Source organism: Antennarius striatus, chromosome 5 (assembly GCF_040054535.1).
Source record: "Antennarius striatus isolate MH-2024 chromosome 5, ASM4005453v1, whole genome shotgun sequence".
NCBI lineage: Eukaryota > Metazoa > Chordata > Actinopteri > Lophiiformes > Antennariidae > Antennarius > Antennarius striatus.
In genome coordinates, this window is record NC_090780.1 from 22,834,547 (window position 1) to 22,848,135 (window position 13,589).

Below are 13,589 nucleotides of genomic sequence, written 5' to 3' on the forward strand. Positions count from 1 at the left end.
TCCAAGCTGGAGGCTTGGCTGGCAGTGACATATGGAGGTTTTCTCAAGATGCAGTAGAGACACGTTTCAGAGCGTCCATGGAGACGAGCTCAGGCCAAAACTAATACCGTTTGTTGTAGCTGTGTGTGCCCCATTTTTTAATGTGTGCTCTGTCCCCATATGTCCTTCCATTAACCGAGTTTGACGTATCCATATGGGTGATGGAGGGGGGCACGGCTCCATTCCGATGCCCCTTAGAAAGGTAGACCGGACAATTCTGATCGATTGCGCGTCGATGCGATTGTGTGTTTCAGAGCCCACCATCATCACCACCCTGCCCTCCACATTGGACGTCACCGTGGGGGAGAGCGTGGTCCTGCCTTGTCAAGTGAGCCACGACCCCTCCCTGGAGCTCAAATTCACCTGGTTCTTCAACGAACAGCTCATCCACTTCGGGAGCCACGGTGGATTTTTTGAGAAAGTTGGAGGCGTAAGTCCACAATCCCCTCGAGATTTATTTAAAATCTGTCGCGTCGTCAAAGGGATGTGAATTTTATACAGGTCATGTTTGTCGGGGGAGCTGCGAAGAAAAGAGGTCCCATTAGCAAACAATGAAGGATGTGTAGGTCGAACTCTGCTTGGTGTTATGTAGAAGTCTGTTTACAAGCTATTTATTTACCAGCCAGTGGCAACAGAAAATGCCTTTTTATTTTAAAGAACTGAACATTTTCAGGGTTGCTCTTGCAGATATACCCCTAATGTCAGCCTTGATCCCCCAGCAGAAGGTCATAATAGATCTAGTTGAGATTCTCTCCCTGTATGGAACATATTTCTAAGACGGAATCGATGAAACATCGATAGACATCCGTCAGATGACTTTTAAATGAAGATATCTTTTTAGAGCTACCTTTTCTGGAATTAAACCATTCCAGGAAGAAAAACAGCAACCTGGAGTCGCCATAAGGATTAAAAGAGGACACGGGTCCCTCCAGACCAGTAACCATAGAGAGAAGGAATAAAAGTAAGATTAGCATGCATAAAATTGAGAAGACGCTCTCTCGGTGGTAATATCGAGTGTACTTACTGCTCATCCTACTGCTAATGCTGCTCTACATATAACTTACATGTGTAGTTTCTAGCTCTAGAATAACAGTTAGAACTTTTACCGCCCCGGATTTTGACACTGTTATTCTAATGACACAAATATGAACGCTAATCGTGTTAAAAACGTCAAAACCTTCTCACCTTTTTAGCAGGGTCATGATGAATTCAGCCGCAGTGCAGAGGGAATGTTTGTACCAAGTGTATTATTTATGGCCATAAAATTGCTTTATTTTAAAATGAAATTTACATACACACCCTACAACCAGCGTCAGCCAGCAGCATTTAAAAGGTTGTTTTTTTTTTGCAGCTTACGTCTCTACATGTGATATGCAGACATAGTTTTTCCCAAAGATGAAAAAAAAAAAAAAAAATCAAGGTTATTTTATAAAATGGAGGCATTAAAAAAAAAAAAGCAGAGGTGTCTTTCCTGGATCTTTTATGATTTTTTTTTTTTTTTTTTGGTGCTTCTTGCTCCATTTTTACAGCCCTGATATATTACTGTACGTTCTACATTCAAATTGATTAAGCTACCAGCCGTTGCGTAGAACCCCGACTGCCTCACTATTACAGGAGCTTCCGCTGCTCTGCTCTGATGAAATTATAATGTAGGCATGGGACACACTGCAAGCGGAGATGGAATAAAAACGCTCCCTTTAAGAACAGAGTAACCATTAGGCTTCTCCTCAAAACCCATAGCGCTCTGAACCGCAATTAAAAGCCAGCTATTTAAGCAAGTACATTTCTGCACTTAAATAAATGCATGCCTGCTCAACAGGCTGAGACATTTTTTTGCACTGAAGGGATGAGGAGTTATGGATTTATGATTCTCTGCTGAGCTGACTTTGTTCCCCAATTCAGTATTATTCCGGAATTACAATAGCTAAAGGCTTACTATGTTGCTTATAGAACTGTGTGTGTGTCTGTGTGTGTATGTGTGTGATTGTGCACCGGCTGAATGACAGCAGCATTCAGCAGGAGACATCATGATTCGAAATATCCAGCTGAGGCATGCTGGGAAGTACACGTGTGCGGTGCAAACGAAAGTGGACAGCATTTCCATCGCCGTTGACTTGGTGGTCAGAGGTGAGTCACGATGTCGAAAACCCTCTTCGCTTCACGTGTTTTCAAATTCAGAACCGTTTGAGAACATTTAATATAAACGCATCATTCGTTCTGAATAAAGAAGGAGTTTTGCCCGGTGATTAATGTTTACTGTGACCGGTTGCTGATGAAGAAATAAAAAGGGATGGAATGAAAACGCTGGCAGATTGAAATTTCTTTCCTTGAAGGTTTAAAGGAAATTTACTGTCTAATTAGACCAAATAGCTCCCAAAGGTTTCACAGTGAACCGACTTCGCTGCAGTAGCCGCAGGTACTAAAACCACCGCAACTCTCTCTGCCGTCTTTCCATCTCCTCCTGATTTACATTTCTCTCCCCACCCCACCCCCCATCCTAACCCCAACCCCCTACTACCGTCTGTCTCTCCATCTTCCTTTTCCTACGCCATCTATCAGGTCCCCCGGGGCCTCCCACCAGCATCCACGTAGAAGAAATCACGGATACCACAGCCTCGCTGTCCTGGAGGCCCGGTCCCGATAATCACAGTCCAATTACGGCGTATACCATCCAGGCCAGGACGCCGTTCTCCCTCGGGTGGCAGGCTGTCACCACAGGTAAGCTCCGACCAACCAGCCGTGACCCACCCCCCCACCACCACCACCACCACCACTTCTCCTCCAATCACACAGAGGAGGAGATGCTCTTCATTCTGCCTCACCGATGATATTATTGAAGATGTAATTTTTTACCCTGGGAGGGGGGGAGGGGGGTGGCTCTCACGAATGCTATACACGCAACAGCATGACCATTGACCGCCATTTTATCTGACCCCTGGGAGTCCTGAAACATGAATCCCCATCCTTGATGATGAAGCTTGTTGCCGTGGCAGTAATTTGATAGTGTAGTTAAAGCGATAGCGCCAGGCTAATTTTTCCCCACATCCTCCTAAATGGGGCCTTTAGCATTCACGCACGACAGGTATAATGTACATTTATCCCATAATGTATTCTTTGTTCTATTGATATTTTTTGTAAATTAAGGACAATTTGATCCGAGATAGTTTTACTAGCCTCATTGATTTACCACACCAGCGTCATATATTTGAAACTGAAGTGCATTATAACCTTGTAGGTTAGACGGGATCCTCCATCAACACAGGAAATTGATTTTATGTCATTTCCGTAAACAATTTCTGTATTTATTCCATATTCTGCTCATTGCTGTTTTTTTGATGCCACTTTCTGATTCCAGAAACACACAAGAACAGTGTCTTATTGCATATGTTACATAAAACGAAATAAATACATACAGATTGGTAAGTCGATGGTCAGCGTAGCTCTTTATATGTTATTCTGCTGTTTTTTTGCATGTGTGTGTGTGTGTGTGTGTGTGTGTGTTATGTGTCCTTGTGAGGGATTTCATCTGTCCTATGTGCCTGTGGTGAAGTCCAACCAGGCCTGTCAGCCGAGAGGACAGCTGCTGATGCTAAGCTGCTACACACAGAAAACACACACACACACACACACATAAATACACACATACTGAAGGGGGCATTGTGTTTTATGCCAGTTCCTGAGGTGGTGGAGGGCCACCAGCTGACAGCTACAGTAATAGACCTGAGCCCGTGGGTGGAGTATGAGTTTCGAGTTCTGGCAAGCAACACCGTCGGGACCGGCGAGCCCAGCAAGCCGTCTAAACAAGCAAGGACGAAAGGGACCTGTACGTACGGCAGAAAAAAATGTCTTTATCAGACTTTTGTAATTCCATGTAGCCAATCTTTGACATCCTTAGTAGAAATAATTACATTTTATAATTTCTATTTCCAATATTTTATCTCCCTAGAAGAGGAAAAACTTGTTATTTCGGAGCCACGTTCACCAAAGTTCTGCCCATCTTTCATCTTGTTAACATTTAAAAAGCGAGTTTTTGCCTGCAAACGTTTGACAGACGTGAGATGTTTGCTGATGTCTTATAGGATTTCCAGAATGTTTAAAAAAGCCGCCGCCCCGCCCTGTTTGGGTGTACTTAAAAAGGAAACTGATTGCGTGTGTGAAGTCGACGGGGGTAAACTGATCCGTCTTCTTCTTCCTTCCTCCAGCTCCGAAGGTCACGCCGGCTAATGTGAGTGGAGGGGGTGGCAGCCGCTCCGAATTAGTCATCACATGGGAGGTAAGCGAGCTCGCTCAGGACCCCCTCACCCATGGAGGAGGGAGCCAAGATGTCATTATTCTCTGTGTATCTGGGGCTCTGTTTCATTAATAACAACCGAATGGCTTAATGTATGGCATTTCATTTTCAAGAACAGAGGGCCAATAACTGCAGCTGTCATCCAAGGGGGGGTGGGAGAAAAATGCTTTGAGGTTTCAATAAGATAATTAAAGCCAATATTTCCTTCGAAGCCTAACTTTGTTTCAGATTTCCTTTCTTTCTTTCCTCTATTCTCCCTTTCCCCTTTCTTTCTCTCGTCTGCACAAAAGCCTCTGCATCTCAATCCAGCCATAAAAGCTGCAGACTGTTCAAAACGATCAGCCCCTGCAGTGAAACGTTTGAAAAGAACCACTGTTGATGTTTCAATATGCAAGAGCTCAATTAAAGTCCAACTTCTGCTGAGAAAAGCGGCCATTTTTCCTCGACGCTGGAAACTCCTCAGGCGTTTTTGTTTTTTTTCTTGTGGATGATATGTTGTTGTTTTTTTTTTGTAGTTTTCCATGTTGCTTACAAGTTCAGCATGTTACGTGCCCTGAGGAGAGGGGAAGTAATGTAAACGCCCTTGTGTGGTGTGTAGACCTTCGCTTGATGCGTACAATAAAGGAAAAGTTCTGTTAAGTTCACGCTGGATTCAGAACAGAGAAGTTTTTGGGCAAATTTAATCCCGATTCTCTTCTCGTGAGAATCAAGAGGATGCTCGACACGGATCATCTGGTATTTACTTATCCTCCACTGGTTGCTGAAAACACCATCACAGAAAGTCAGAGTTTCAGAAAATGTTCCATCACCAGCCCATAGTTGAGATACCTTGACCTCCGTCTGATCACCCACCAGCTCTTCAACACTTTCATATATGTGTCTGTATATGTATATGTATATGTGTATATATATATATATATATATATATATATATATATATATTTATTTATTTATTTATTTATATATAAAAAAAATATATATCCATGGATCCAATGGTGGTTTTATGCACCAAAATGAAGTTGACAGCTATGAACTTATGATGCATCTTTTCGGTCTGGACAGCAGATGCTGGTGTGGTGTCATGCTGAGAGCCCTGTTCTGTGTAATGGATGTGTCCAGTAATAGCTGTTCTTTCCACAGTGTGAAAACGTTTTGGTTTAAAATATAGAGGCTTGTTCTACAGCCTTCTGTGTTTCGTTCTTTTAAAAAGTAGCTGCGAAAAGTATTTCCTGTACTACAGAAAAATGCTTAGTAAATTCATTTAAAAATGATAGTTTATTAGCTGATAAATTCGTGTATAATCTATCTATAAATGTACAGAAAAGTATATATTGTAAAAACGTTGTCAGTTCATGATGTATTTTACCTTTTCCCTGCAGCCGGTTCCAGAGGAGCTTCAAAATGGACCGGGTTTCGGCTACGTTGTGGGGTTTCGACCCCTCGGGGCAACGGGATGGATGCAGGCCGCCGTGCCGTCCGCCGAAGCGTCCAGATACGTCTTCAAAAACGAGAGCATCCAACCCTTCTCGCCTTTCCACGTGAAGGTCGGCGTCTACAACAACGAGGGAGAAGGCCCGTTCGGACCCGTCACCACCATCTACTCTGCCGAGGAAGGTGTGTGGTGCATGTGTGTATGTGTGTGTGTGTGTGTGTGATCACTAGCGTATGGTGGGAAGTAGCTCTGCGACTATCCGTGAAAGAACACATGACTAGATCGAGTCTAAACGGCGGTATCCGGTATTCTTTTATCAGCATTCGCAGACGACTTTCCCGTATTTCTCTCCGCTTAGTTGTCGGCATGAAAGAGAGAGCTTTTCAACATTTTTGAAGATCTCACTTTGAGTGGGTCATCAAAGCTCAGTGCTACTTCTAAAATAATTCTGAGTATTTATTTTACGCATTAATTCCAGAGCCTGGCCGAGCGCCCACCAGGGTCCGCGCCAAAAGTCTCTCTGCATCTGAGATTGAAGTTTCGTGGAAGGCTCTGCCCTGGAATGCCAGCAAGAAAAGAGTGCTGGGATACGAGGTGAGCAACGAAAAATCCCCAAGAAATATCTTGTTTGGACGATACACGCTTTATTCCTGTGTGTGCTTTCACAAGTAAGTGGCAGCTATTGTTTGTGAGTCTTGTAATATTGATGAGTGTTTGAGGCTCACGCACCTTGGGCGTAGCGGATAATAGTTTCCCGCATGCATAATGGTGCGGCGTCGGTCCCCATGCTTGTGGCTTTAGTTGTGTTCCTCTTGTTGTTCATCTAAGTACTGTAACCACCCTGATTAGCGTGCTGATGCAACACTCTGGAGGATAGAACGTTTAGCCTCTAATCCACACAACAAAGCAGCTTCAGACACTGGCTCTGCACTCTGTTAGTTTCTTGTCATTTTAATTCCACTCATTATTGAAATCCAAGATGTGGAGGAAAAAAAAAAAAAAAGGCGCCGTTTTTTCACCCGTCGATTGTATAAAAAGTGCCAGAATTATAAAATTGTTGACCACTCAAAGTCAACAGAGGAGCAGGGGCCTGAGCAAACCATTCTGGTGAGGAAAAGACAAATTATATTTGTGCTGTCAAGCGTGCTAGCTATTTCAGCCCCAGCAAACAGGGTGACAAAGAAAATCTGTTATCAGTGGAAGTGATGGCGAGGGATTTTTTTTTTAAGGAATCTTCTTCTTTGTTTTCCTTTTTTTTTTATTATTCATGTATTAAACACAGACCTCACTCTTTTTTTACACGCGGCACAGAGCACGTCTGATAAGCGCGGCTTACAGCGAGCAAATGGCACGAGAGGTCGCGTGTTGCCACAAAGCTTGTTTTCAGCCCTGGTTCACATCTCGCATTGAGTTCACTTCGCCCCTGTTTGCAGTTTGCACTTCAATGACATGGTGTAACAGAAAGCTTTTAAGGTGTCTGTCATGTCGCCGGCGGTTCACGCATGTGGTTCTACTCTGTTTTTTGTCAGCTGAGGTACTGGATTAAAAGTGAGAAAGAAGACACGTTCAATGTGCAGAGGACTGTAGGAAATCGAACGTCTACCATTATCCAGGGAGTGAAAGGCAGCACCACGTACTACATCTCAATAAGGGCGTATAACACTGCTGGAACGGGGCCGGCTAGCACCGTCGTCAACGTGACCACCAAAAAACCACGCAAGTATCCGATCTGACGTAAAAGAACAAAAACCATCAGGTCAGCTTTTGTTTGAGGTGAATAATGTTTTTGCTTTTTCCATCCTCTCAGCGCCCAGTCAGCCGCCAGGTAAAGTGATGTGGAACACATCAGATTCCAAAATTATATTGAACTGGGAGCAGGTTAAAGCCCTGGAGAATGAGTCAGAGGTCACCGGTTACAAAGTAAGCACCCGTACGCTTGGTTTTATCAGAAAATTGTGTTGCCAGCGCGCGACTCCTGACTCGACGGCTCGCATCGTTCGTCATCAGGTGCTCTACAAGAATAATCGACACAGCCGCCCCAATGTCATGGAAACCAACACCACCTCGGTGGAGCTGGCCCTGCCTACCGATGAGGATTATATCATCCAGATAAAGCCGTTCGGAGAAGGAGGGGAGGGCAGCAGTAGCAGGCAGATCACCATCCCGAGGATACCAGGTCAGCGGAGGGCTAGTTAGCGCCTCGCTAGTGGTTGAGCTAAATAATCCCTTTTCCCTTGCTGCCATCTTGCTGGAAAGAGATGAAGTATTGTTATGTCTACAGAAACAGAGACAGATGATGTGCTACTGTATGCAGAGTTAAATTTACCTCAAGAAAGTAGTGCATCCCTGGGATGCACTTCAAAATAATGTGTGCATCCCAAAATGTTTATGCATCCCAAAAGCAGAAACAGAATATGTGGTAGAAGCCTTATGCAAGGATTGACTTTGCCAATAATATAATATAAAAACTAAACAAAACTGGTAATTTTAATGATTTTATTAATAACAACATGATTACTGTTTAATAAAAAAAGAGTAGAATTACATATTATTTTTATCAAATTGTTGAATCCTAGTGGTATTTTTTTAACGAAGCAGGCGGGATAACTGAACGATTGTGGAATTGGAATGACAACAAGTGTACTAACAGATTCTTCAACAACTTTTCAGGACCCAACGCCGTCGGCTCGGCCTCCAAGGTCTCCACTCTGTCAGCCCTCAGTACAATAGCACTGTCTTTCACAGCGCGGACATCTTTATGACAAACAGCTCCCAGCAGATGTGACATCCGACGTGCAGATGGAACCCAAACACAGCCCGCTCCGGTGTAACTAAATCCATTCATTTAGATTTTAGAGGCAGAAGAGGGGAAAAAATGCTGTGGGGAGGAAAAAAATCGGGGGAAAAAAATATAGCATGGAAAGGAAGGAAGGACCCTTCAGCCGGCCTGGATGAGTACAGGAGGTTGACCGATGTCGTGACTATGTTGTTACCAAAGCAGCTTTCATAAGAAAAAAAAAAAATAAGAGGAAAAATGTCTTATATGCATCTTTTTGTATGACATGTTGAGCTTTTATAGATTTTCTTTTTTTCTTTTTTTTCTTAATCAATATGAAATCGATCTGGGCTTACTGGGGCAAGAACAATTAAGAGCATGGCAAATATCATAATCAAATTTTCCAGTCTAGAGGTCAAGAATGTCTTTTGGCGGCGCACCTTTTTTTTTTTTCTTTCTAAACTCTGGTTTAAAACCACCAGAGTGTTTTCTGTTGGTTTATTTTTTATCTTCAAGTGAACAAGATACTTACCGTCATCTGCTCCATCTCTACATTTGTGTTTCAGCAATATCTCAAGAAACATTTCACTTAAAGGACTGGATGTTGACACATCGGCTGTATTTCATTATAATGAAGAGAGGAATAGCTTTTATGATTGCGTGACTCCATTTATGGTAATGCAGCGGTCCCCAACCACCGGGTCGCAACCCGGTACCGGGTCGTGGGCCATTAGGTACCGGGCAGCACAGATTGTTTCAACTTTTCTTTTTATATATATATATATATATATATATATATATATATATATATATATATATATATATATATAGTTTTTTTTTTCTTTTTAAAAGATTATCAGTCTAAAGATGTTTTATTTTGAAAAGTGACTTCTGTGCGGAATGACGTAGAGATGAACGTGTGCGTCTGTGCCTTTTGACGGGTCTCGGTCATGTGACACAGGTTATCAGGTGTTACCCCTAAATTAAGCATTCACAACTGCGCCAGTAATCTGGATTAAAATCAAGGCGGAATATTTTGAGACCTCCTATCTTGGTGATGCGGGATTTTCTACAGTGACCGAAAACAAAATCAAACAACGGAGTAGACCGGATGTCCCGAACGCACTTCCGGTGTCATTGTCTCCCGTTACGCCTAGATGGGACCGGCGCGTTGCAGAGAAACAAACTCAGAGCTGCCACTAGTTCTCATTATTATTATTATTATTATTATTATTAATATTATTATTATTATTATTATTATTATTATTATTATTATTATTATTATTATTATTATTTGATTGACTTGTTCACCCTATTATATAGAAATGATCGATATTTCTCCTACGTTGAATCCACTGATTGTAAGTCGCTAAATTTCAAAATAAACCTCATCAGCGAAGTCACTTGAATCGAGCTTTTTTTTTAATTAGAATTATTTCTTAGAATTATTTCATTTACAGAGATGTTGATTATCAATTTATGAACAAAAGGTTATTTATTTTCTGTTGATTTCTGCATTTGACATAAAACCACTGCGGTGATTTATTATTAGACTACAGCCATCCTGACGTCATTAACGATTATCGAGCAAATGAAGATCGGTCCGTGAAAATATTGTCGGTGGCACAAAAAAGGTTGGGGACCACTCTGGTAGTCTGTTACCAGTATAGTGAAAAAATAATTAAATAAAATGAAATTGACTCCAAAAACGGTGGATATCTTTCAATAAGAACTAATAACTTTTCTAACTTCTTACATCAAATCATGCCATAGTAGAATCAATGTTTGACGAGGATGATGATTTGCTGTTGTCTTAAATATAATGCATATAAGCCGGTATGGACAGACTGAATTGGTAACCGTGATTCAAATCTATCTCTGATGATAATTGGCAAAAAAAAAAAAGGCAAGAAAAGAAAAATAATCCAACCATCCAATCCATGGCTTTCTGGATGCCGTTGTACTATGATTTAATTTTCTCTGAGAAAGGCGACCGAGAACTCCTGAAAAGCCGATGCGATCAATAAAGCCATCCTTCGTGATAGTTTCTGAGCTTGCTGAGAGAGATGGCACTGAGGTGTCGTGGAGAGCACCTCCCTTGGGTTTCCCACCTGGGCCATCGACCTGTACCGGTGACCGGACCACCCCTTGTGGCTGTCTCATGCTCCTCATCCCTTTCTTTCAGCCCTGTGTCTAGAGCTATTCTTTGCCTTCTGTGTGCCTCATCATATGTTTCAAATCCTCAGGTCCTTAAAGAGCCTTAACTTATCATATGTATATCAAAAAAAAAACAACAAACATTGGAAACATAGACGTATGGAGCAGCTGCAGTGATGTTTACATGCTGCTGTGTTGATAGTGTATGTGGTCAGGAGTTTTGGGGTGGAGGGGGGTTGGGGTCGCAGCATCCTTTTTGCATATGCGTTTACTAAGGTTAGTTTAAATGGCATTCTGCTGTATCGCTTTGGATATTGGCAATATAACGAGGGGCCTGGTGCATTTTTATAGGTGTGTATCTTAATAAAAATCAATGCTGCTGATCTTTTCCTTTTACCATAGTCTCCTGATGCCATGTGGGGAGGGGGGAGGGGGGAGGGGGCGCTGGGCCACAAAGGTGCAGCACGGTCTGTTATGTAGCTTGTAATCCAGTTAAGTAGTTTGTACTTTGGAGAGGAGTGTGCTGTAGGCTCAGAATCACGCATCGAGAAATGTGTAATATACTGTTTTGTACACTAAAAAATCATTTCTATATATAATATATATATATAAAAAAAACTTTCTTAAGAGATGATTCACTTGGTTTTTATGTAATGACGCTGTTTCATAATGTAACTAACTGTCGCTTAGCATGACTGTGCTTTGTCCTCTCTCTTCTGTCCATCTGCAAACCGACTGAATGGCTTTAGGAACATGCAAAGGTCCGTGCATCCCAGATTTGTGTATACTGTGTGTGTACCATTAAATCTAACCACGGTTAGCCCCGTGTCTCAGCATCTGTCTCAGTCGGGCCCCTCTGAGATCCACTGGGTACGCTGTCCATATATGCTCTAAAGGAGGGGCTCCTCTGTTGTCGTTTGTTGTTTATACTGTGTTAATAAAGTTTATTGATTTATAGAACAATGTCGAGCTCTGTCAGTTCTTCCGTCAATGCGTCTCAAATACTAGAGTATTTTTCCTCAGGCGTTGGCATTTGCTGATTGATTTCAAATAGGAAAATAGCTGGATTATTAAAAATGAAAGTGAGCGGTGTTTTCTCCAGCTCTCCCCAGAGGCTTGGGAGAAATGATGTAACTATTTCAAAATGTTTGGTAGTAAAATTTTATTTTTTTTAAAAACTGCTCAATTTACATATTGCCATGTTTGTTAATTGGAGAAAATACACTAGATGTCACTGAAAGCATGTTGATAACTTTGGCCTGTACAGTAGTTGCTGATGTTGGCCACAAGATGGAGACAAACATCAATGTGAGATCTTTTGCTTCATACAATAAAAACGCCATCCGGCCACCCACCCATACTTTACATAAACATCTATTTATTACGTGTAATAAGTTATGAATGTATAAGAAAAAATGTAAATCAATAAATAAAAATGTAATTTAATTATATGGGGCGTAATGCCCAGTCCAGGGGTGTCTGAGTCATAACATGAAAAGGCCCCAGCTTCCCAAGGTTCCTAGAAGTCACGAGGAATGGTTAAAGGAAATAAGAAATTAGAAGTTTTTATTAGAAAAAAAAAAAAAAGAATTAAAAGATGTCAAATAATATGTTGAGTTAAGGCTTCAGGTCGGACTAATGCCAAAATAAACAAAACGATCCTATCTGCAAAGTAACTAACCTCACAGAAAAAAAAAAATGTCAGGACTGCCATCTTGGCTCATCATATATCCGGTGAACCTTGGCGCAACCAATCAGAAGAGAGAACAGGTACGCTCCTCCAATCGTCGTCGGGCGATGGCACAGGCAATTTGCATGTGACAAAAAGAGGAAATACATAGAACAAGCATCCCCAACACATACGACTCTAGTCGTTACACCCCTGTACCTAAGAATTAAACATTCCCCTGTGTTTAATTCCAACTGAACAAAATATCAGCTTGATAGAGCGTCAGCAATGAACTTATCAGTTCCCTTCTTGTGGGAAATCTACACATTAAAATCCTGTAAACGAAGGGAGCATGAGCCGCTTGTTAGAGTTGCGCACATGTAACAGAAACAGTAAGGGGTTACAACTTGTTGCTTTTCTCTGAACATCCCAGACAAACCTTGCTTCTCTTCCAAGGCATCGATATGGAGGGCCACAGACCCATTAAGCAGCACGCATGCCAGTTTAATCCGACTGAATGGGCTATGACGCAGCAGGAGGTAAAATATCTTGTCGAACATGGTTTAGCTGTTCCCAGTACCTTGCCAAATGCGAGATTGACAATGTACTGCGTCCTCTCGCAGGTCTTATTAGTCCTTTTTTTAAAAAAAACAAACTGTTTTGGTCCCCGGCTGCTTTCGAGTCTGCAAAAGCGTTACTTTGAAGCGCGGCCGTCGCTGCTGCGCCTAATTTTACGCATGCCTTTAAATTAAAATTAAATGCCAGTGCGTGTGGCGCAGGTGCTGTACTTTTGCAGGAAGATGATCATTCTATCGACCATCCTTTCTGCTACTTCTCGGAAAAATTCAATAAACATCAACTAAAGTACAGTACTATCGAGAAGGGAGCTCTAGCCTTCTTGCTTGCGTTACTGTATTTTGAAGCTTACCTCAGCTCCAGTTCACAACCGGCACAAGTTTTTACAAACCTTATTTTTCATCAAGGCAATAATACCTGCAAGGGCCAAATCAGACATAATAATAATAATAATAATAATAATAATAATGATAATAATGATAATCAAATAATAATAATCAAATCACTTTTCTCTGCCAACCAATCATCACAGAGTGCGTACTGAGGAGGAGCAGCAACGCACACAGGAGACTCTGAGGCCCCTTCCACACGATGCCGGAATTTTTTTAAAAAGTAACTTTTTCGCGTCCACACGACAGCGTTTTCAAAA

At 41.9% G+C, this 13,589-nt stretch overlaps 1 protein-coding gene across 1 annotated transcript in view; it reads left to right on the forward strand.

Annotated features, from left to right (window-relative positions):
* cntn4 (contactin 4) overlaps positions 1-9,229 on the forward strand; it is an 84,032-nt gene extending 74,803 nt beyond the window's left edge. The window contains exons 12-22 of the mRNA XM_068315823.1: positions 294-469; positions 2,046-2,166; positions 2,599-2,757; positions 3,713-3,862; positions 4,242-4,312; positions 5,710-5,944; positions 6,241-6,356; positions 7,292-7,478; positions 7,570-7,682; positions 7,770-7,938; positions 8,433-9,229. Coding sequence (XP_068171924.1) covers positions 294-469; positions 2,046-2,166; positions 2,599-2,757; positions 3,713-3,862; positions 4,242-4,312; positions 5,710-5,944; positions 6,241-6,356; positions 7,292-7,478; positions 7,570-7,682; positions 7,770-7,938; positions 8,433-8,524 — 1,589 coding nt within the window. The 3' untranslated portion in view covers positions 8,525-9,229. The remainder of the gene's footprint in view (positions 1-293; positions 470-2,045; positions 2,167-2,598; positions 2,758-3,712; positions 3,863-4,241; positions 4,313-5,709; positions 5,945-6,240; positions 6,357-7,291; positions 7,479-7,569; positions 7,683-7,769; positions 7,939-8,432) is intronic.
* Positions 9,230-13,589: the final 4,360 nt, after the last annotated feature.